The sequence below is a fragment of the Neopsephotus bourkii genome, unplaced genomic scaffold, assembly GCF_033783945.1.
Source record: "Neopsephotus bourkii isolate Nb327-2 ecotype Australia unplaced genomic scaffold, CSIRO-AGI_Nbou_v1 NB_1780, whole genome shotgun sequence".
NCBI lineage: Eukaryota > Metazoa > Chordata > Aves > Psittaciformes > Psittacidae > Neopsephotus > Neopsephotus bourkii.
The window spans coordinates 5,435,349-5,460,542 of NW_026902254.1; the positions used below are offsets into that span (position 1 = coordinate 5,435,349).

The 25,194-nt window shown below is 35.3% G+C and overlaps 1 protein-coding gene across 7 annotated transcripts in view; it reads left to right on the forward strand.

Annotated features, from left to right (window-relative positions):
• SLIT2 (slit guidance ligand 2) overlaps positions 1 to 25,194 on the forward strand; it is a 266,925-nt gene that overhangs the window by 177,273 nt on the left and 64,458 nt on the right. For 5 of the 7 annotated variants that reach the window (XM_061379837.1, XM_061379839.1, XM_061379842.1 and 2 more), the window contains exons 10-16: positions 15,914 to 15,985; positions 16,983 to 17,054; positions 17,595 to 17,666; positions 19,549 to 19,692; positions 19,818 to 19,981; positions 20,735 to 20,758; positions 24,216 to 24,366. In XM_061379837.1, the coding sequence (XP_061235821.1) occupies positions 15,914 to 15,985; positions 16,983 to 17,054; positions 17,595 to 17,666; positions 19,549 to 19,692; positions 19,818 to 19,981; positions 20,735 to 20,758; positions 24,216 to 24,366 (699 nt within the window). The remainder of the gene's footprint in view (positions 1 to 15,913; positions 15,986 to 16,982; positions 17,055 to 17,594; positions 17,667 to 19,548; positions 19,693 to 19,817; positions 19,982 to 20,734; positions 20,759 to 24,215; positions 24,367 to 25,194) is intronic. The other 2 variants (XM_061379838.1, XM_061379840.1) reach the window with 1 other exon arrangement.

Here is a 25,194-nt window from a genome sequence, read left to right on the forward strand (position 1 = left end):
AGACCTTTATGTTCTCTTATGAGTTAGTTTTGTATGTACTACTCATAATCCACAGTCAAAACTGCATTCTGATTTGGTTTAAAAAGGGTTAGGGAATGCTTGCTTTTCCGCAAGTGAGCGTATTTTTCACTGCAGGCTATAAATCTCCTTGCCTTCAGGGTTGCTCACTGTGCTGGTTTTGGCTGGGTTAGAGTTAAGTTTTTTCGCAGTAGCTGGTATGGGCCTATGCTTGGGATTTGTGCTGAAAACAGTGTTGATAATACAGGGATGTTATAGTTCCTGCTGAGCAGTGCTTACACCGTGTCAATGCCTTTTCTGCTCCTAACACCATCCCACCAGCAAGTAGGCTTGGGGTGCACAAGGAGTTGTGAGGTGACACAGGTAGGACAGCTGACCCCAGCTAACTCAAGTGAAATCCTATACCATATGATGTCATGCTCAGCATTTAAAGCTGGGGGAAGAAGAAGGAAGGAGGGGATGTTGGGAGTGATGTCATGTTTGTTCCCAAGTAATCATTATGTGTGACAGAGCCCTGCTTTCGTGGAGATGGATGAAAACCTGCCTGCCTATGAGAAGTGGTGAACAAGTTCCTTGTGTTGCTTTGCTTGTGTGCACAGCTTTTGCTTTACCTGTTAAATTGTCTATCTCAACCCATGAATTTTCTCACTTTATCTTTCTGATTCCATCCTCCATCCCATTGTTGGGGTTGTGAGTGAGCAGCTGCATGGAGTTGAGTTGCTGGCTGGGGTTAAACAATGACACTTTGACACTTTCTTTCAGTCACATTATTTGTCAGACTCGCTATTAGAGAAGCATATTTTTGCATGAAAGATGAACAACCTATAATCATTAGTATTCTGCTAAAACAGTATCCACAGAGGGTAATCTGGGAAGGCAAAACTAAGGTGGTTGAATGAGATCTGTAGTATAGTCATCATGTTGATACCATATACTTGTGTATAGAAGAGCATGCATGCTAATAAGGTTGTGTGAGTTGTCATATAAAGCAAAAAAGTTTACAAAAAGTACAGCAGTGTCCTTAGCATAGGTTATAGCAAAGGTGCTATAGGCCTGCAGGCTTCAAGAGCAATGTGGATGAGAGGTTCTGAGGACACAGAAGGAAAGTTACTTTTGCATTGTCTTCTTTGAAGGGGAGAAATGCAAGTAGAAGGTGAGCTTGCTGAAGAGGTGGGTAGGGGCTCATCAGCATGAGCATTTTTTTACACTGGGGTTGGTGGAAGCTGTGTTTTGGAAGGGAAGCAGTTCTCTTTAGGGAAATAGTAGAAAGTAGCTATGCTAACAACCTGGTAAGGAAGATTTGTCTAGAAGTAAATGAGTTGGAGAGAGTATTCAGAATAAAAAGCTTGTGAACACCTTGATGATCTAAGATGATACTAAGAACTTCAGATAGGGGAAGTGAGGGAAACAGATACTTGAAGTGAAAGGGATTTCCAGAATATACATCCTTTTGTAAGTAAGATCTTCTTGAAGGTTCAAGAATAAGTGTCCACAATAAGATTTTAAGAAATAAAGTACAGTTTAAGAATTTGTAGACAATCATATGGTTTGTTGATTTTTTACCTGTGTTTTGAACTTCACAGAATTGGAACTACTATGGTTTTATGTGAATAATAATCACATCTCTCATCTTCATTATTACTGCTGTTAAGGCTGAGGTGGCTGCCCTTATCTGACCCAATTCAGTCATTCTGCTATATAATACAAACACTTCTACCTTTCACCCCCCTCAGAAAAATCCTTCTGCTTGCAAATAAAATGACTACTTCAGGAAATCCCTGCACAGTGTCTTAGAAGGCTGCACAGACTATTTTCATTGAGTTGTATACTGGCTTTTTTACTTGCACGTACATGTGTGCATAAAAAGGAAAGAAAAATATTGCAGGAAAGAAGTAGAGAGTATGTTTCCAACATTTCCCACTATATTTCTACTGCTAACCACTGAATGGTGATTACAGACACTAGAAGACTGAATTCTGCATGACTTTTAGACCTATATAATTTAAGGTGGGTACGTGATGTTAACATCTGTACTTCCTTAAGAAATTTGGTAGTAGGGATTGCAAGGGTGCTCCTGAGTCTGTATTTTAAGGGTCATCACTCCCAAAGAAACAATACAATGTGGAAGTTGCAAGTCTAAATCCACTGTCAAAAGAAATGTGCTTAAAATAAAAAGCAAATGGGAATTTAGAGAATAGGAATGTGCTTTCTGCTAATTTGTTTGCTATACTTTCTATGTAATAAATGCTGCTGAGTTTTAAGCGTGGACTGGTATGACCTTCAGCATTTTACTGGCCTGGAGAGAAAAATATAGTAAAAACATAACAAGGCCTCCAGCATTTGGCTAAGAAATTTAACAGATTGCAAAGTGAGGCTCAATGCTTCCTGCTAGCCTTCAAATCCCACAGTGAGGCCATTTTGCATTCTGAGATGCATAATCATTAATATAGATAAATATGTATGTATTTGCTGATATAAATGAGTATGAACACTGTGCTTTAATGTATATATAGTTGTATAGTGTAAACTATCTGTTATCTCACTGTGTATTGTATCTAGTTTGGAAGTTCAGGCTAAATAGTATTTTGCAGTTAAATAGCATCATTGATGCCGTAAGACATGTGAACTTACATTTATTCAACAGCTGGTGTAATAGTGGATAGAGCAATAGAAAGCTAAACATTTTTTGGTTTATAATGAACAGATACGTATAAGTGAATGCCAGTGTAATGAAAAAACTGAACATTATCATTATACTTAATGACAGGAACATTTGATAAATTCATACTTTCAAATCCCCTTTCTCTGGACTAGTTTCTTTGCCCTATGATATTGTCACCTGTTTATAACCTGCATTTGTAGAATCCAGTGCTGAGTACTACCAGCATGTCATGTTAAGCTTCAAAAAACTTCATGATCCACAAACACCTCTGGTGCCTTTTCTGCCTTTTGTCTTTTCTCTGTTGTATCTCATGTGAATAACCTTTTCCCATGAGGCTGACATGAAACTTTATTGTCAGCCCTCCATTATGGAGTTGATTAAAATTTGATAACTTATTTTGTTACATTTCATTCTTTCATCCATTTCAGCCTCTTATTTCACAGGTTACTCTTAGCAAGAGCAGGTTACTCCTAATAAGAATATAATCCATATTTAGTTTTTGAAGGTGCATAATACTTTTTTTTTCTTGAGGTTCTTCTGAAGTTTACCTTCAATGCATGCTCATGGTTTTGTGATGTTTTGCCATGTTCTCCATCAATTTCTTCCATACTTCTCTCAAAGGAAAGCCTAACCTACTTGGTCAACTCCTTGGTACCCTACGAAGCATTGATTTATTTTTGCTCAACACAAACTTCCTTTAAATAAAATGTTGTCTGATCTGTTTCTACATGAAAATACTTTGTATTCATTACATTGTCAGTCCATCTGGGACAATGATGCATAAAATCTAAGTGGTATTAATCATGTTGTTCTCTGTCCTTCTGGTGTATATAAGTAGGTTTAAAGTGTATGTTGACAATTTTACGCTTTTCTTTACCCCCAGGGGCTGATAAATTAATTTGCATCTAAATAATGTGATAAAAAAACCTTTTAATGTAATTTTGAATTTCTGAAGTATTAAACACTGACAGTTTCAATTGAGTAAAATTTTGCATGTTAAAGCTCTGAGTTAGAGCTTTGGAGAACAGAAAAATCTTTCTGTTTAGAGTCTAATACTGTTGCTGTGACTTTGCCTTGCTGTGATAGTTCTGCTGCACAGCTGTTTTGGGATGACATTTTAAGACAGTAGAAGCTGTCTTCTCTGCTGATGGCTACTGCTTCTGTAGCAAAGCTGGCAAGGAAACCATATGCTTGCACTGAACTGCAGCCCCCCTTGTTTCTGAATTTGGTGTGGTAGCCCCTAACCATTGAGAAACACGATTTTACACTGGAAGTTGAAGTGATGTAATAGGAGCTGGAGGAGGCAGAACAAGTTGCCAAAATGCTGTTTTGTTCCATTGCATTGGATGTACAAGTGACTGTTAGACTGTTGCTGGGACAGTTTTGTCATGCTGCTGACTTCTCAATTGGTGATTGGTGGAAAAGTCAGTTGGCTAAAACTTGAGATTCCCGTTACATGAAGTCAATTAGCAGGTAATGCATTGTCTGCCAAGTGCCTCTTGAGAAGACGCCTTCAGTAACAGAACTGCTTATCTCCAAGTAGCTGCCAGTGAAAATGGAAGGAGAACAACTCCTGTGGTGTCTTCTTTTTTCTCCTTCTGGTGTCATACAGCTCAGAGCAAAATTAAGTATTCAGCATCTCAGTAAATGCAATTCTTAATCTTTATTGACTTAATACAATTCTATCTGTACCAGTTACACACTTTCAGCAAAATTAATTCTTCTCTTTATTATGTAAATAAACTTGCACACAGCTAAGTAAGAATACCTAAACTTTTCTTTCCAGGGTCTGCTCAATCAATGTAATACTATTTGAGAAAAAAGTACTTAATATTCCGTATATATTTGAAAAAAACAAAATAATTGGTGGAGCACGAAGCCTACCCAATTTTACTGCACCTACTCATTCTGCAGAAAGCACAGAATTAAAAAGGTGCACAGGTGCACCTTTGCCACTGGGTCAAATGGGAACATTTCATGCCATAAGTGACAGGCAGGAAGCATTTGTGTAATTTTAAACTTTAAAAAATTCCCTAAAATTAAACCTATTATTTTAATGTCTGTGTTGCAAATATTGTGAGGCAAAATACATTGCCCATAAATATTGTTTATTGATAGTCTTCATAGTTTTATTACTTACTGTGCTTTACTTTTGCATTTTTGTCTTGACTTAAGCCAGGCATGGTTCATTATTCATTCATTAGAAACAACAACATTTAAGTTGATTTATATTTGTTGCTTAACCTGTCCCATTTTCCAGAAATGTTTATGGGATGCTCTTTCATGGGCATGTTCGGTCTATTGAGCTTATCTAACTCCAGCGGTCTAATGCACCTAGGCCTTTCCACCTTTGTCATACAGCTCATATATTAAAGGCATTAAAGGTAATTCTTAAGGTTCAAAACTATTATTTTAATTGATTTTAGAAAATATAGCCTTTTCAGTGGCAATAGCATTTATCAGCCTCTATGCTGTCATTCCTTCCACATTTTAGTTTTGCAGCACCATTAATCTCTTTTCACTTGGTTGCATTTTAAAATTGACCCTCTGCTTGAAAATTCTTTGAATAATCAGCAGAAATAACTCTGGTTCCCTTCAAATGGGGTCTTTTTGGTACATGTTCTATCAGAGAATCAGAAACCATCAAATAGTGATCCAGCAACAGTTCTATTAATTGTACTGGTACCTTCTCAGAATGGTGTAAGTGACAGGTTCTTCTTTTGAAAGAAGAGGCTAAAAAGCCATTAATGAGCAAGACTACCTTATAAAAATGCTGCTCCTATATTCTTCCGATTTTCTCTTCTGTGGCTTGGACTACAAGTCTAAGTGGTTCTAAAGCCTTTTTCCTTACTGTAGTATTATGAATAAAAGAAAGTAAATACAATTGCGATAATTGTTTGTAGTGAAGGGAAGAATTACCTGCTCTGATGGCCACAGCTTTGTATAAATGATTATTTTTAAGCAGAAAAGCATAGAATTAAATTGATCTTTTTCCTTAATTTTGTTTATATTAAAACAATTTAATTAATCAAAGGAAGCACTTAATTAAATTTGTTTCTTTTTTAGAAAGGTAGTAGTCACTACAATGGTATTTTGGGGAAGAGGAAGGTTTGCTGGAAGGGAAGGTGACTGGAAGGTAGCCATTGTTAAGTAAGCAACTGACTTTCTAATTACTGTTTCCTTGAAGATAAAGTTGTTCTTTCTTGTGAATGGAGCTTTCTAATATTTGAATGCTAAAACTGAAGCTGTACAGTTGTTACATGGTAACTTTATTTACATTTCACATGAGCTTCTTAAGTTGTCCCATCAGTCTTGTCTCATCTTACCTTCCTGATTTTTACTGGTTTTCTTCATATTTTCATATTCCTCCATCTTATTCCCCCTTATACTTGTTTTCATAAGTCTTTTGATTAATGATTCCATATTATGTCAAGCACTCAACTACATCTTTGTTAGCCTTGTGATATTAAGCAGGATTAAACACTCCTGAGATTGCTTCACACAGTAACAGTCAAATTATATTAAAGGAGAAGCGGTGGGGAGAAGATGGGTGAGAAAGGATAAGGAGAGGAAGGGGAAAAAGAAGAAGCAAAAGAGTGTAAAGGAAATGAGATGTGACAGAACTGAACTTGACAGATGGACTTCACCAAGATAGAGTGACAAGTGACCTGATCACACTGCAGATGCTGGGGAAGTGCTTTGCGTTATTGAGGATTTTTATTTGAGAACTGGAAGCTCCATGTATTTATCTTTCCCAAGCTAAGTTTGGCATGTGTACAGTTTCACTATTTCCGTTTTTTTTTTAAATTCACCGTTAGCTAAAAGTGTGAAGTATAGCCTTAAATAATTAGCTATTAGACAAAGAGACTCTTACATTGAGATGCAAAGATGACCCTAAGGATGACCCGTTACAGAGAAGTCACTTGGGAAGGGTTTAAGCACATTTATGTGTTTAGGCTTTAGCCTGAGAACAATGCTGATAACACACCAATGTTTTAGCTGTTGCTAAGTAGCACTTAATTTGATCAAGAATTTTACAGTCTCTCGTGCTCTGCCAGTGAGGAGGGACAGAAGAAGCCAAGAGGAAGCAGAGACAGGACACCTGACCCAAACTAGTCAAAGGGGTATTCCATACCACAGCACATAATGCCCAGTATATAAACTGGGTGGAGTCACCCCGACACCATCAGTTGTATAGTGAGCGGTTGTATTGTGCATCACTTGTGTTTATTGTTTTCTTTTCCTTTTCCCCTTTTAGTTTTATGTTCTCTCCCCTTGTTATTTCCCTTGTCATTATTATTAGTAGTAGTTTTATATTATATTTTACTTATTGGACTGTTCTTATCTCAACTTACAGGGTTTGCATTCTTTCAGTTCTTCCCATCCCTCCTGGAGACAGGGGGAAAGAAGGGGAATGAGTGAGTGGCTGTGTGTTTCTGAGTTACTGGCTGGGCTTAAACCACGATAATTTATTGAAGGCAGTTCAAAGACTCACATATAATGAAAACTCTGAAACATCAGAGATAAGGCAGCTTTCTCTATATTTAGCAGTTCAAAGTGTGATTTGGCTATCTACAGTAGCCTGACAGAAATGAGAGCAAACCCTGCATCTTTGCAGGTTGAAAGGAGTGGGTCTGAACGCTGAGAGGAGGTTGCAGCAAGTTGCAAGACATTAAATTAATGATTGTTTTCCAGTGTCTGCATTTGTTTCTGCTCTCTAGTTTAAACTAAAACATTGGTCTTTTCATGATTTGCACATAATGTCAGTACATAAATATAATTTACTTCTTAAATAGTTAAGCTGTCAGATCAAAATCTTGCATATCCAGTGAAGTAGTGAAGTTCTGGAAAGGTTTTGCCAGTCTGGTTTATATATATATATATATACATACATACATACATATACACATAGCCATTAGCCTTGTATCACTCTGTATTGTCCTCAGTAGTCTGCAAGAATCCTTTATAACCATATCTGTCTTTTTCCAGAAAACATATGTTAACCTTCTGATGATACCTTAAACAGAGAGCTTGTTTGGTTTCACAATAAAATTTTTCACAGCCATTTAATTATTCTTATGGCTCTTTTTGAAACTTTTCTGATTTATCAATTTTTTTTCTTAATTCCTGACATAACAAATGCATGCAGTACTGCCAGTGTATGCAGGTGTCAAGTAGAAATACTTCTGGATAAGAAAAATAATTAATCTCATATTTGGTTGTTCATGAATACTGATGCATACTTTGGTCAGTAGGAAGACAGAAAAATGTGCCAGATTTTTGAATTTTCGGAAATTACTGGATTGAAATAGAGTACATTAAAAGATAAGAACTTTGTGGAGATATTGCTATTTGCTAAATGCCCCGTGGACAAATTCACATGTTCTACCTAATGTTTTCTCAGCTCTTAATCTAACTTTCGAAGTAACTTCTAATGAACTTCTGAGTAACTTCATTAGCTGCCATGTTTTTTAAATTAACTTTTCTCATATATGCTTCAACTGTACTTCATGTGTACTTTTTTTCAAATCTTCTTTTATCCTCTTTTTTTCCCAAAGGTTTTAAAGACCAATCCTGCCTTATGCATTGGACTCGATATTCAAACTTCTTACCAGTGGACTAGAGAGGCAGTTGATTTTTCAGTGAAATATAGAGCTTTTGCTTCTGTTTTGCTCAAAAGTTGCTGCATCTTTATGTCCAGAAGCTTGTATTAAATAAGAGTACACGATTTTTAGATGCATTGTTATTAGTTATAATGTAGTATTTTATACACTTGTCTTTTTCCTAGAAGTTTATTCAGAAGGATTATAGCTTCACATTTGGAGGAGTACCAAAAAATGTTCCTAATGCAATGGAAATATCTGGTACAAAATAGCTGACGTGAAACTAAAATTTTACTGTCAATATACTCTGTGACTGAACTTTTCCACATTGTATAGTACCTAATTTTAAAGGCCATCCATGTTTAGTCTGTTAATACAAATAGGGACATTAACTTTGAAAATCTTTGCATGAAAACAAATCTATTCATTGTTTTGCGAGAAAGGTATTATGACTTGCCACTCCCTGCCACAAGGCACACTCAGTTTAGGTAGTTCATCTGTGGCATCAGTGATGTGAATGCAGTTTTCTCTATATACTTTGATTGGTGGAAGGTCATTATATCCTTAAAAAAACAGTATTTGTGTCCATAGCAATATAAAACAAAATAGCTTGTTTGCTTTATAAAAAATGTAAAAAATTGCTAAAATCTTAACATTTTCATATGATATATGCATAGAATTTCACACAATAATTACATGTGAATAATGAAAAATTCATTATCCATGAGGCAATGTATAAATATGAAACAAGGGAATCTACTGGGGTATTGCCTTTTTGCCTTAATATATTCAATTTTGCCAATGCAGATTTCACTGAATTACATTTAACTTATCTTTGGGATTCCTACTTTAATATTTCTAAGGCAAAACTTAAAATATGTTCCACATTACTGCCTCAAAAGTACATGGTTTTGCTAATTTGATAGGTAATCCTTTCTGCTTAACACACAGGAGAGAAATGTTATGTCATGCTCTTACTCAAATATCTTCAGGTAAATCATGTGCATTTATGCTTGCTTGTTTGTTTTTTGTTGTTTTTTTTTAACACATTTTAGTTGCCAGACATTTTTGTAAGTAGAACATTTAACGTGTTCTTTCCTGGCATGTGCTCTATATTGCCATTGTTCACACGCATCTTTGGCTTTCTTCCTACCCTTGTGTCCTATCTTAAAAATTAATTAAATTCAGAGGAAAGAGAATAATTTCAACAATCAAGAGTATGTAGAGACACAGAACACAACAACTGGACAAAGAACTTGTGAAACCTGTGCTGGTTTCCAGAGACACTGGTAGTTACTAGCCAGAATGAACACCATTCCACCTCAAGGTGGGGTTGTGGAACTTTTGGTGGATATTGAAGAGGAGGCACTTTGGAGGATCTCTCTGAGTCTGCCAAGGGAGAGAAAATATTGCAAGCATGAAGTAAATGAATGTTTTATACAGCGTGAAATGAAGCTTGAGAAGGCCCATCTAGTTCTTCCAGAAAAACCTTCATAGATCTCTGGCAGCTGTGCCACACTCCAAAGGTGTTGTTACTCTCAGATTTTATTTTCACAACTGACTGTTCACTACTGATAACTTTTCCTCAGCAATAACAGTGAAGTTACTGTAAAAGAAATTAGGGATACTGACTTTTCACTATTTTGTGTTTCACCCTCAATAGAATGATTTCTTCATTGTTTTCATGTTGTTAAATACATGGTCCAGTAACCAGCAACCATTTGTGAAAAGTATTCTCAGCTAAAAAGCTTCATTTAGATTTTTGTAGCAAATTTATGGTGTAAGTCCATGTACTATTTAAAAGGTAGTAAGGTCTCCTGCCACAATGCTGGTCTTGCACAATGGTGGGATTCTCAGGCTGATGTTTCTGCTCAATGAGAACAGGTTGACAAGTCACTGCTTGTGATGAGCCAAGAGTGTACTAGGATTACATCCCTTTTCTGTGAACTTTATGCAGTTACTTTAAACAGCTCAAGTATTTTATAGTATAGCAACTCTCATAAAAAAATAGGCTAATTAGAGAGGTTTTAACTTGACTTCAGGTGACTCAGGCTAATTGCACTGGAGCCACGCTCTGCCAGATGCCAAAGTACTGAGCAAATAATTCTTTAAGAAGTGGTGCATTTTGCCTACAGTCTGAATCTGTCATAATTAAGGAATATAAAGCCTATCATCATTAATGGTGCTGTAGGGTTCAGAGTATGAGATGGCCCTTTGTCTTTTCATCTGAGATGTAAAATGAAATAAATGCAGGTTTGGGACTTGCTTTTGAATAAATGCAATGAATTGCTTAATAGCTTTAGACTGACAATTCTTGTTACTTTTTTGATGTAATGCAGACTAAGGAGTCGTCTGTCATTTATAATCAATCCCCTGAGAAAAAATTTGATAGAACAATTAGAATGGGTGTTAACAGTTTGGCAAGCTTTAAGGCAACATTGTCAGTGATTCTTTATATGCAAATATTTAGATAACTGTCAACCAGATTTATTAATACACAGAATCAGAGACTGAAATTCTAAAGTTCAAGCAATATAGTCATTCAAGATATATCTTTTGTTTTGTTAGACATAGATGATAGCACAGATTTCAACAAAATTCTTTTGCTGCTAAAGTTAGAAATGACATTTAGTGGATATAAGGACTCTGGAGATGCAGTTGTTGGAAAAGAAAAAAAACAAGGTACTTTGTTTAATAGCCTCAAGGATTCCTGTAGCAAAGGGAGATCATTACTTTTTCCTTATTTTAAAACCCGTTAAACCTGGCAGATGTTGCATATGATGAGAGATGGGTTGGCTGTGTATTGCAGTTCTTCAGATTCAGGAGCTGCACTGAATCCCATCACTGAAATCTATTTTCTGTTTTCTGACAGCTGTTTTTGCCATTTACTTTAAAAGCAGATGGGGAAAATGCAAAGAGCTGTCAATTTTATTACCATGTATAATCAGCATCTGTGCAATACATCAGACTCATTGCATAGCTTACACTTTCTTCTCTGTAGTAAAAATTCTTGTGGGATTTCTTGACAAGCTTCTTGCAGACTTTTTGTAAGTGAGTAGGTGCTGGAATTAAATAATTAATTAAGTTCTAAAGCCACTATCATAGTGACCAAATTTACTTAATTAAGATGTTATGTTCTGATTGTTCCATTATAAAGTATATGTCTGATTTAAAATTAGTGTTTTCTTAAGGATGGGATTTTAATTTATTATTACTAAATGCTTTTTTTTCTTTAGCTATATAACTAACCTCTTAGCTAACACCTATGTGCAGCACATCTCTGTACAGTATTTTTACCTTTCTCTGCTGAGCAGGCTTAGTATATTGTACTCCATCTGCATGATTTAAAATAAAAGGATTCTGTAGAGAACAGGGTGTTCTTCATTCCCAGTCTGTCTCTTTCCTGGTGCAGAAGTCTTTCACAGAAATGACTTTTTATAGTAGAAAAATAAGCTAGTTTCAAAGTGTCAGTATAAATAAACATGTTGTCTGTCTCTGTAAGTGCGGAAGTAGTAATCGGTAATGGCGTGCTCCAGGCTTATAGTAGAGAACAGCATCCTCTTGCAAAGTGTCAAGTGATTTACATGTCACAGGCCTCTCAGGGGACCGGGTGGGAAGAATCTGTCTACTGGCTGGGGAGCTACTTTGATTTATTTTGACTAGGTTGGAAGTCACAACTGCAGAAGCACCTTTGTTTCTCAGAATAGTAAGTGGTTGTACATTATGGTGTCTGCAGTGATAAGCAGGGGGAGAAGAGTTAGAAAAAGAAATGTTCACAGTACATTTCCTAGATAGGAGAGATTAGATAATAGTCCTCAAAAAAGGTTTTAAAGAGTTTGGCAGTGTTAAAAGATGGTGAAACACTTATGTATTGATGCAGGACTTCTTTGAAGTGAAGCAGGAGACTTAATACTAAGAGCATTAATTAGTGTTTGTGTGGTGATGGGCACAGTACTTCTTATACATGAGGCAGTGCAAGCTTTGATGAAATGTGTACTGAACTATCTTCCCCCATTATCTTATCAAATATGCTACTGAAATTGACTGTGGCTTTTGAAAAAGAAACCACTAAGGCACTGTTTATGATACATAGATGATCATTTATAAGAAAGAGTGGCTTCTGGGATAACTTTGAAAAGAGATGTTGTGCATAAAATTTAATACAAGTTCCATGGAAGGATACTGATACTAGCTTTTTGTTCTTCTGTGATATAGTGGTACTTCTGGCCATGTCATTTTTGAGAACTTAATAGCTGATGTTTTCTGTACCAGATACAACCCGTCCTATTACAGAATTAAAAATGCTTCATTTAATATGAGGATTAATATAAAGGATTTTTAATTACTATGGGGTTTATCATGACAATGAAAATTTCCTTTGGATATTAGTCTGTCTGTGCTCTGTTACCCTGGAATATATCTAATTAGATTTTCTCTGGAATGGTGGATACAAATTTGCACTCTGAAATTCAGCTGATTTTAGAAAGATAAAGCCAAAGATTAGAGGGTAACAATGCTTAAAAATTTGAATTTGTTTTGCTTTCTTTACAGACAAAGTGGGGTATAAAAGATTATTCTTCTGCATTTATATAATCTTATTTTTCTTTTCTTATGCTAATCTAATTTTGTAAAATGTGATATGTTTTATTGCTAACATCTTGGCCTAACTTAAGAAAATACATACTTAGATGATCCTACTATAACAAATCCTTTATCCAGAAGAGCTTATAATTTTATCCCACCACTGCACAGTCTGTCTATTAGACTATAAATTTCTCACTGAAAGGAAATGTTAGGTAAAGTTGACAGGGAGTTCATTTTACATATCCACCAATGAATTTTAGCTTGCTCCATTGGAACTACTAGAAAATTAGCTTTCAGAAATACAGTTTAGTAGGACTTCTTCAGGTTTTGGACCCATGTAATTTGTAGGCAAATTGGACAGCAGTAACTGAAATCAGCTGTTCCATCTTTTAATAAAAAATAGCATACATGTATCCTGTAAGGTAGTTCAGTTTATAGAACTTATACATCTTATATTAAAAGAATAAACTGGAAAATACTTTTGTGTCTTTATTTAACTCTAGGCCTTGTCTTTCTAAAGTTACATGTCTAGTTAAGAACATTATGTGTTTAAACATAGGTGAGCCTCTAGCACTAGGTTACATATCTCTACATCATAGGCTAATAAGCAGCATTTATAAATGAGTCTTGTGTCAGCTTCACAAGGGAGTGTTGCCACTGCAACATCTCTTTGCAATATCTGTCTTTTCCATAATACCCAGAGTCATGTTTCCTCAGTGTCTCTCTCTCTCTCCAGCAATTCATGTCCTTCAATATGGCCTAATCCTTCCCTGTTCTTTTTAAACCTCCTCCCATTGCCAGTCCCCTGCATATGCCCTATGTGTTTCCCTGTGCAAGACATTCTTTGGCTGGTTTTCAAAGCTACACATCTGATAAATGTCTGGTCAGGCTGTCCCTCGCGGTTAGGCAGTTGGTACCTGCCAAATAGAGTGTGTAATAGGAATGGATGGATTCCCTTCATGGCTGGGTTAATTTGGTTTCTCAACTCCTTCCCATTGATAAAATAAGGGAATTTTTAGAAACATTTTAGTTGAAGGTTTTACCTCTCTTTGACCTACTCAGCCAAGTAGAAAACTACCTAGATGATAAGCATGCATAATTTTTATTTTGTGGGGAAACTAAGCTAAGAATGTAGTGTAAGAACAGAATACTTCAGTTTGGTCTAAGTTGATGTTGACATTTAACTTAAGTAAGATTTTACTTATTCAGATGTTCACCTTCAGCATCTCCTCAAGAGTACTGGAGAAGATTTACCTTGTTCCTTTGTAGCCTAGTCGGTACTTCTGGTCTGATGAAAAATGTGTTTCATGGGTCCAAAAGGCTCAGCCAAGGTGAAGAAAGCATATGAAACAATATTGTGTTTATGGAAAAAGTTAACAGTCTTGCGCCATGGGATTTCCTGCAGTGTTATAACGTACCTGAAAAATGTAGCAAGGTGGCAACATTTTCCTGGTTAAGGACATTTTTAAAACATGAACCTTGTCTAAAACAGCTCTGATGAAGTGAGATTTTCTGTGTGTCAGAAAGATATTTTGAGGCTTTTGGATTTTTTCTTGGCTTTTTTATAAGCCATCCATGAATAAATTCTGCTAAGGTGAAGCATGGCTAGGCTTAAGAGATTTTGAGTATTAAATGTGTAAGTATCTCCATCTGAACAAAACTTCACAAAGGCAGCAAAAATTCTTTCTTCAGATCAGACCATGATATCTGGAGAAGCTTTATAAACAATTGTCTTAAGAATACCTTCTTGGAAAGGCTTACTCAAAGTGAGTATAGGAGCTTATTAGTTACACTGCATACCCAGAGACTTATATGTCTCTTTATCAGAGCAGAAGTGAAGCAGAAGAGAGTTAATAAGACAAGGCTGAAAGGGAACATACAGGCTAATATTCCCACATTTAAATTTAAAAAGCTTTTTTAACTTTTAACTTGGGGTCAATGTTGATGTAATTTGAAACAGTGCACTAAAGTCTACAGAACGTGGATTCCTGATATGAAATAGATTTTTGGTGTTGTCTTTATGTATGCAGATCATAGGGTTGGTGCCTGTCCATGAAAGACGGAAAGAGAAACCTTTGTAGATGCATGTTAAGTAGTTTGAATAATACTGTCTTTTTTAGTACATTTTCATTCCTTATGTCTACATAATAGAATTTTTACACTGCCATAGCCATGAAATACTATGGTGTGTGAAGAAGTAGCTTCTATTTTAAACGTGCTCATTGCTGAATCTGTCTTGACTTGTTGGCAGTGGGCCATAGGTCTGTGTCAGCATAGATCTCCCATATGCAAAACTGTGGAAGTTCAAAAAATTCTTAGAAAACTGTTTTCATCAGGAAATTCACACTTTGATGTATGGCAAGTTTCAGTCACAGTTACTATACATACAAAGCAAATATGGCCAGTAACATAAACTACAATTTAAAATTAAAATACTTGTTTAAATAAGTTAGAAGTGTGCCTGTTCAATCTTAGTATTATGTCTTAAAGAAAATGTGTTACATACCATATCTAAAGAAATCATGTGTGCATGTTGAAAAATATGGCTTTTGCCTTACTGCAGGTAGCAACATATGTTATTTGTTCTTTAGGAACGTTCCTCTCCCCTTTTCTATGGTTTTCATATTTCAATGATTAACTCACAGAAGTCTTTAGACTTTTCTAAATAAAACTTGCTTTATGTGAATAATACATTGGGAGTCAATTAACACCAACTCAAGTTTGAATTTTTAAATGACAGATCTAGCTTAAATTTTACAAAAACTTTTAATGATTTCGAAATAAGTTTTCTTTAGATACAAAGATTGGGTTTTAATTTACAGCATTACACTCTAAAGAGTACAAAGTTTGATTTTACAGACAAAACATTCTTTTTTTGTTATGAAAACTAAAATGAAATTACCTTGTTTCTCAAGGTAAAATTATACTGAAAAAGAAAGCAAAAGCAATCACTTTTGTTAAAGTCTGTCCCTTCTAGTTTGTTATGTCTTTATATTACTGTTTGGCTTGCATTTTGTATTTTTTATGTTGTTGCTATTCTTTTCAGACGATTAGAACAAAATTCAATCAAGGTCATACCTCCTGGAGCTTTCTCACCGTACAAAAAGCTTCGAAGAATGTACGTACCAAATAATTTAGATTTTTTTTTTTACTTTTCATATATATATACATACACACACATACACATATATATATATAGAATCATAGAATATTTAGGGTTGGAAAGGAACTTAAGATCATCTAGTTCCAACCCCCCTGCCATGGCCAGGGACACCTCACACTAAACCATATCACCCAAGGCTCTGTCCAACCTGGCATGGGATGGAACATTCACAGCTTCCTTGGGCAACCCATTCCAGTGCCTCACCACCCTAACAGGAAAGAACTTCTTCCTAATATCTAATCTAAACTTCTGTTTAAGTTTTAACCCGTTATCCCTTGTCCTGTCACTACAGTCCCTAATGAAGAGTCCCTCCCCAGCATCCTTATAGCTCCCCTTCAGATACTGTAAGGCTGTGATGAGGTCTCCACACAGCCTTCTCTTCTCCAGGCTCAACAGCCCCAACTTTCTGAGCCTATCTTCGTACAGGATATATATATCTGCATATAAAAATAAAAGACAAGTTGAGGTCATACAGAGGAACTGCAGTCAATGTGTGAACATTTAAGAAAGTTTGACTGTGACCATAAGACTGTATAGCATATTTGTCAAGTGAATATTTTTTTTACCAAGTATTGAATTTATTTGATATATGATTCTGCATAACATTCTATAAACAAACAAATTAATGGGGATAAGCCAGTATTATTTCAGAATATCTTTGAGTTTTTAGAGCTCTGTTGTGGTAACAAACTATTCTTTCTAAAGTGTACTTAAGCAATTTTTTAATTTTTTTTTTCCCCCCAAGCGTTTGAAAGGTCTATTATTTACCATGCAATTTGTTTCAGTGTACCGGCAATTTTAGTGGTTTTATATTAAAATTCTTTGTCAGTGTCTCATGTAAATATTTTAATTTCTCTCTCCCTTCCGTGTCCAATTCTAATTACATGTTATTTGAACATTTGCTATGTTGAGAATAGCTTGGATTAATTGGATCAAATTTCCTTTATTTCAGTGACCTGAGCAATAACCAGATCTCTGAAGCAGCTCCAGATGCTTTCCAGGGCTTACGTTCACTCAATTCACTGTACGTATATGTTTGACCTATAAAAACAAAAGCAAATTTCTCATATTCTTATAGTGCAATTGTCTTGAATTTTCATATCCTTGCAGAATTTAGATATAAATTTGATTAATTCTGAAAACTGCAAAAATAATTTCAGAATGATGGAGTGATAATTGAATGCAGTATCACAGCTGGACACTAAAAATGTATGGTTTTTTTTTTTACAAATGTGATTGTGGTAAAAAATTGAATAAAGTCAAACACTTCTTTTATTCCCCAGTTAGCCATTCTTGCTAACACCAAATCCACTTACCAAGGTCCTTTGTTAAAGCTGTAAACAGTGAGGTGCTGATTCTGGTAAGAGCTCTTTGGGCAACACACCTTTTGGGAAAATGCGTAATCCTGCTGCTTCACAGGACCACAAGGATCTTACAAGTATTAAATTATTGATATTAAATTCCCTTCAGTAACATAGAATTTTCTTTATTTTAAAAGTCAAAATCATACAGTATATACCTTTCATAATAGTGGCTTTGTATGTGTGATTATTTCCTTTTACAGTGTCCTCTATGGGAATAAAATTACAGAACTTCCAAAGGGCCTCTTTGAAGGACTCTTTTCTCTGCAACTGCTGTGAGTATTTTTAAAATATTTATTCTATTTTAGGATAATTCAGAAGGGTAAACATGATGAGAGAGTTATGCCTGGAGAAGAACTGGCAGGAAATCCCATCTGTAAGATCAGAGTGTAATAAAAACAAATTATGTTAAAGCCAAAGGAGTCAAGACTGTTGTAGGCCAGCTTGCGATTCATCCACAAATTTGATCATATCTCCATTCATGTCTCTGTGTAAAATGACAAAATGAAACTATTATTGTGTGGGATTTATGAGGCTAAAATACATAAGATATTATATTGTCTTGCCTTGTTTACAAAAATTTGTATTTATTAAGTGTTGTGAGAACCACAGAAGGAATATTTGTGTTATATACAGAGAAAAGACATAGTAGAAATGTTATCTAATTGTACTTCTGGTTGTACCCATGGAAGTACAGAGTTGCAGCATAGTTTCATTGATGACTTTTAATGTTTTCTGACACTCATCTCTGTACAATTCAAACTCCAGCTGCTGTTTAATTTAACACTTTGGAAATTTCCATGTGTAATCTTACAAACAATTTCTATTTAGATTTAATACTGGTAATAAAGAAAAATCACATAGTGATACATTTATCAAATATTGTCAGTGTTCATCAGAAGAGGCTGTACTCTAAATGTGCTGCATAAAAGAAATTTGTGAAATAGGCCATAAAGGTGGTGGTTTTGGATTAAATTGTTTCAGAATAATTGACTTGTTGGTTTAAAGCTTCTTAAAGAATTTAAAACTTCTACTCACTTGATTAAAAGTATTTAATGTTCAGACTTTATTGTGTAATGATCATCAAAATGTCCATTACTAACAACTCAATGAAGATGATGGATCAGTAATGCAGAGTAAATGCAAGTTCTAGCACCACCTAGAGGTTTATATTTATTTATTGTAGGCAAAAAACTAGTGTAGAGGTGGGGTGTACACATTCCTGTTTTCCTTTTAGATTTTAGCTATAAAACCATACTTCAGACGTTGTAAAAAAAAGAAGATCCATCTCTGAACTTCTGTATTTAAAGAATGTCCATAGCTTGATATACTTTGCATAGACAATAAAGTTAATTTCTGTTTGTGTGCTGAAACTTTTTATCAAAGCATTGGTCTTCAAATCCACCATTCTATTCCATTTCTGGATGGAAATTGGATAAAAAAAATGGTTATAAAAATGCATCTAGTTGAATGATATTTTAATTTTTTTTCTCTTCAAAAACATGAAGGAGTTGGTTTAAATTGCCTTATTTTTTTTAGCTTTAGAAGTCTGGGAGGTACAGGGAAGAAAAGGTTCCCTTTGAAGATGGAGAAGAAAAAGGATCCAAGACAGATTTGGATATATGCCATGCCATTTACTACAACTCTGTTAATGCGGCAGCATGCTGATTAGAAACATATAATTAAAAGTGCCATTGCATATCTCTTCCAGCTAATGAACCCAGTGTTCAGTTCTTTTTGTTTGTTTGTTTGTTTGTTTGTTTATTTATTTGGCAAAAGGAAGTAGTTTTCCTTGCAGATACTTGATTTTTTTAAGCTAGTTTCTTTTTTTTTCCTTTTTTTTTTCTTTTTCTCTTCCTTTTTTTTTTCACAGGCAAATACCACACACACATTCTACTAGCACTCACAAGTGATCTGATTTTAGCTGACTAGCCCCACACTTTTCAATTCCAAGGTGGAAATATTTAGGAATCATTTTAGATCACCTAAATAAGATATTTCATTTAATTGAAATGCCTTATGTCACTGTCAATTAATATTTGGTATTATACCTCTTGTTCTGGTTACAAGTGAGCAAAAAAAATACCTGACAAATGCTGAAGCTGCAGCGACTCTGAGTGAATTCTTTCAATTTTAAAATTGTCTTCCATTAAACAGATTATTGAATGCCAACAAGATCAACTGCCTTCGAGTTGATGCTTTTCAAGATCTTCACAACCTGAATCTTCTTTCTCTGTATGATAACAAGCTTCAGACGATTGCAAAAGGCACCTTCTCACCCCTACGTGCAATTCAGACCTTGTATGTATGCTCTTGTTTATGTTTGTTTTTAGTATGACTTCATCTACAATGTACTAAAACTATTGGGAATGCTGAGTCCAAAGGGAAGTAATTTGTGAAATTATAATTTTTTTTCTTCATGAAAGGCATTTGGCTCAGAACCCATTTATCTGTGACTGCCATCTGAAGTGGCTGGCGGATTATCTTCATACAAACCCCATTGAGACCAGTGGTGCCCGTTGCACCAGCCCCCGCCGTCTGGCAAACAAAAGGATCGGCCAGATCAAAAGCAAGAAATTCCGCTGCTCAGGTAATTTTCTTAGTTCGGCTGCTGTTTTTCTTTGATTGGCAAAAAACAGTGGTTATAGAAGTTCTAATGAAGGCAGCTGGCTCTCTACGGAATTATTAAACATTGCAGAATCTTTTTTAGTTCTTTGACTGAAGGGGGGAAATCATGGAAGTCATAGACTACTGGATCATGGAACATTACTATAGTTAATACATTTGGCATTATTTCTGAGTAGCATTAAATCTAACAAAAGAAACACAGTATATACTTCAGAATGAAATGCTAAAGTTATTCACTACAAGTATCACCAACATAAATCATTTTGGAAGAATTTCCACAAGGCTCTGGAGTATGTGAAAGATCTAAAAATTTCTAGCTAAATATGGAAACATGACATATTCATTTGATACAGGGAGCTTACCTCATACTGAAATTTACTGTTTTCTTTTTCTAATCTTATTCCATTTCCTACTTACATTTCTTTAAATCCTAACTTTTGTCATATGGTATCCAGCTGTTCCAGGTGCATTTCACATTCTGCAATTTATTCTGTCTTGAGTGCAAACACCAGCTGAGAACTGTTTGTTACCCATGTTCCGGATATATTTATGACTATTCATACTTTGTTGTTTATCAGCTCTCATTGTGAATACACATTTTTTCACTTAATTATCTGTAGTTAACTGTAGCCCATACTTAATCTAATAAAACTCATTCTTTGCTTGCTGACATTCAGGTGCATCTTCTATTTTTTTTTTTTTTCTCTTTATTTAGCTAAAGAACAGTATTTCATTCCAGGTAGGTTTGACTCTGCAGTAAGATTGACTAACTGCAGATATTCTCTCCCTTTCCTCAAAAAAGCAAAGTTTGTTATAGCTTTTAAGAAACTGATGCATGTTTATTAACTTTACTCAATACCTGTAGCTAGACTTAGTTTTTCCTTTGTAGATTACTAATAGTTCTGTTTTCTGAATATGAGTTTAGCATGCAGTTCTGTTTACCTTTTTTTGTCTCACAAATTTCGTACAACCTGCCAAAATTATGCCTATACTTAAACTATTTAAAAGGTTGCACCTGCTAGTTCATATTTCAGTTGACACCTTTACTTACCTTGTACCTTGCCTCTCTACCACTCCTGTTTTTAAAATGTAGCTCCTGAGCTGCTTTTAAATGCAGGAAAAAATACTACCATCAAAGAGCTAGTACAACTTTAAAAAAATCAATGTTTTACATATTAACATTTTCTTGCCTTGCTTTCATGCTGTACACTGGCTGCAACTACTGCTTGCTCACCCTCCTTACGTTTACAAAATCACAGAGGCATGCTTGGAAAAGAAAGCTGATATTCTTCATTACAGGCATTCTGTGGTCACACGCACACAATGAATCAGAAATGCTTGTCATTAAAGAAAATATGACTTTAGAGTTGGGGTGAAACAGCAGTTTACACACTGCTTTAAGCTACAGTGAGTCTATGATACTTTCACAAAAAGTTTACAGATGTTGGCCCTAGCTCTTTGAAATATGTTTGTTTCTTTGCTTTACCTTGCTTGTCAGGTGTGTGCACTGATTTCTTAATTAAAAAAAAAAAACAAAAAACAATGATGCACTTGCATTATGTTGCTAACATAATGATTATAATGATTACTTGGCAAAATAAAAAAGTGACTAATGAATCTATTGACGAATTGCACTATGTAATTTGCAAGCAGGGTTTTCTACCATTGTTTAATATCTAGAAAGATATCTGCAATAACTGATTATGACACCAGTGCACTTGTTCTTTCAACTACTACAGGTATACTGTCATTCTGCAGTCTTTCTTGTCTTTTAAGCCAGTATGTTTTAACAGCTCTTCTCCTAATGATGTGTGATGTATCACTTAAATTTGAAGCAATGCTGGAATTCTTTCATGCCCTTTTACTAATAAAGCTGGTTTGAATATGAAGAAAAGACAAAATGAAATACAAAATAAGGCAGCAATTTGCCAGCATTGGCAGCCGCAAAAATGTGTTTTAAAGCAGCATAAACCAGAGGGGGATTCAATTTCTCAAACCTGTAGCACCACTCAATCCCTTAATGAGTAAAACAGCTGTATTCCTGCCACAGAGTGACTACTACTCAACCTTGCCAGCACAACTTTTGTCTCTTGAGTTAGAAGAGTTTTCTTGCCAGCAAATGTCTTCACAGCCTGTTTATAATGTGACCACACATGCAGTTTGGGTTTGTTTACGTACCCTTTCAAAAATGCTATTCCTGGGTGAAAAAAAAAAGTGCTACAGACTTGCTTCTTGAACTACAATTGCTGTGCTTTCTCTCTCTATTGGGTTTCAGGAAGATGCTGCATAAAATTATTCTAGTTGTTGAAGACCTTGTCCCCTAATATTTTAGTTGTTTAGCTTCTAAAAGTGATTTTTTTCTGGACACAGGAAGAAAATAAAATATATTCATAGGCTTGCTTTTGGGGTATTTAAAAGTGCTAAAAATTACTTCTTTACACTTCATTAAATACTGTTAAAATGTTGGCATTTCTCTAAAAATTCAATTTCTTTACTATTTGTTTTAAATATGTCATTGGGAGATCTTGCTCTGCAGACACTAGCAAGTCTTGGTAGAATTTTATTATAGTCATTTAGAAGATTATACAAGCCTTAAATCATTAATTTGAAATAATAATCTGTCTGCTAGCTGTTAGAAATATTCCACATTGTTATATGTGCTTAGACATTTAAATGCTAGATAACATAACATGTGATGACTGTTGTTGGGGTTTTTTCTTCCCCTGAGAAATCTGTTTCGCCTACATTTCTTTGGTTTATTCAGGTTTTAAGTGGCATAGCTTGTGTATGTGTTCAAGGGAGCAGCTTTCAAAGAATTAATTTAAAATAGTGAAGAATAATGCATAGGAGGCATTGTCATCCTATATGAAACCTGTAATTAACCCCAATCTTTTCTTCATTTTTTTATGCCACTTAAAATGAATTATTCTCCCTCTCTGCTGAAGATGGTACTCCCTAGCAACATCTTCTAATCAAAGTGAAGTTGAGTAGAGAACATGAGAGCTTAGTTCATGTTTTTGTCTTAATTGGGATTACTCTGTCTTTCTTTCCTTCTTGGCTATCTTTACTTTTTCAGGAGTTCACCATTTTGGCTGTAAGTAAAATTCAGTGTCTGAGATAAATCACAGTGTACCTCCCAGCCCTGATGCACCTTCTACTAGTCTCAGTCTTTTCATCTTTGTCCAAGAAGAACCCACAGGTCCTTTCAGCTTCTGTTTTCTTTGTCACCCACCCTCAGTTCCTTAATGGATGTTTTCTCCTGAATCTTCCAATATGTTTAGGATGTTTTCTTTGACTGACTCTGGGAAATGGTAGAGGAAACTTTAAATGTGGTTCTTTCCTTAATTTTTTTTTTTTGTACTTTTGTTTTAATCTGTGACAGTAATACTGTTACCGTGGCACTGGACATTCAGTAATAAGAATGCCATGTCATGTAAGCAAGTATTAAACTTCAAATGCTTCTGTAACTTATACCTACCTGCTCCTTCCTCTTTTCCCTTGCTCTTACCCTTGGCCTAATGGATGCAGTTTTGATAATGTAGCGAGATTTTCTGTTGTGCTTGATCTAACCATGTGGTTGTGAGGTATGAGTAAAACATGGTTCTGTCAAGCACCATGGAACGTCACGCAGCTTTCTACAGCATGGCAAGCTGCTGAGGCTTAAGTCAGGATCACACATTTTTTAAATTAAAGCTGAAAATAGGGTTTTCAATCTTATGTGTTTGAGATGATGTGGAGTATCAGGACTATGAAAAAAAAAAAAAAAAAAGTCCAGTCAACAATACAAATTTTTAACAAGAGAAAGAGAAAAGGTGGCATTCAGGATCTATTTATTCTTCATACAGAGAACGAAAATAAATTCTAAAAGAATCAGTGGCATTTGTGTGATTAGTTATAAACAAGGCTAGATTGGCTGACAACGTAATCAGCAGAAAGTACAGCTGTGAAAAGCTCAAGTTAATGTTATCCTGTTATGTGAAGTTGGTCACAGTTTCTTTTTCCAGCATATCTTGAGCCCCTATATTTAACCCTCTCTTGAAGCCCTTTTGTCTGTTCAGTATCACAAAGTTTATCATACATTTCCCAAGTTGCCCACCTGTTATCTGCACTGCAGGCATCTTTTCAGCCTTCTCACAAGAAGCAAATCTTCTATTTTATTGACCCAGTATCTTTATTTTGACTTGACTCTTCCACAGGCACTGAAGATTACAGATCCAAATTAAGCGGAGACTGCTTTGCAGATTTGGCTTGCCCTGAGAAATGTCGCTGTGAAGGGACCACAGTGGACTGCTCCAATCAGAAACTGAACAAAATTCCTGATCATATCCCCCAGTACACTGCAGAGTTGTAAGTTGAACCCTTATTAAATCACTATTTGTTTATGGAAAAACTAACTAAAATATTCAAATACAAAATCACAGCTTTACTTTTTTGAGCAAAACAAAATGTATGTGTATATGCCCCTCTGTAAGGCACTTGAGAGGACCAGATATTAATAAAAATTATTTCTACATCATTTGAATTCCACATAGCCTTAAAAACTTGTGATGAAAAAATAAGGCAACTGTTCTATATTTCTAGTTCTTCAGTACATGAGCTACCCACTTGGATTTTTTTTCAAAGGTAATGGGGTTTATTTTGCTTTATATTTTAACTACAAGAGCAAGTAGGACAGCCAGTAACCAGAGGTCTGTCTTAAAAAGTACTACCTAGGTGTTTAATAAAACAAAAATGGTTCTTCTTATGCAGGGGACACATTATGTATGTCAGGCAGGAGACCAGAGGAAGATAAAGCAGACAAACAAGACAGAGTTGGGTTAAGAAGATGAGATAGTAATGTAATGAGCAGATATGAGCAGAAAAGAAGTCACAGATTATTACTTGCTTAATAAGTGCCATATGGGAATGATTTGTAGGCATTACAACTGATGGGGTCTTCAAGGAGGGATTGAAAGGTAAAATTAAGACAGCTTTACAAGGTTTTCCCACATGCAAAGCATAGTATGAAAGGGAATACAGAGACACTTGAAGGATCGTCAGAAAGGCAGATGAAAGTGTCCATCATTGACAGAACAAAGGCAGGAGGAAATAGCTGTTTTTCCTAGAAGGTTCATTTTAAAGAACAAGGCAGAGTGTTTAGGGACAAAAGAGAAGGACTTTGATTTGACATAGTAA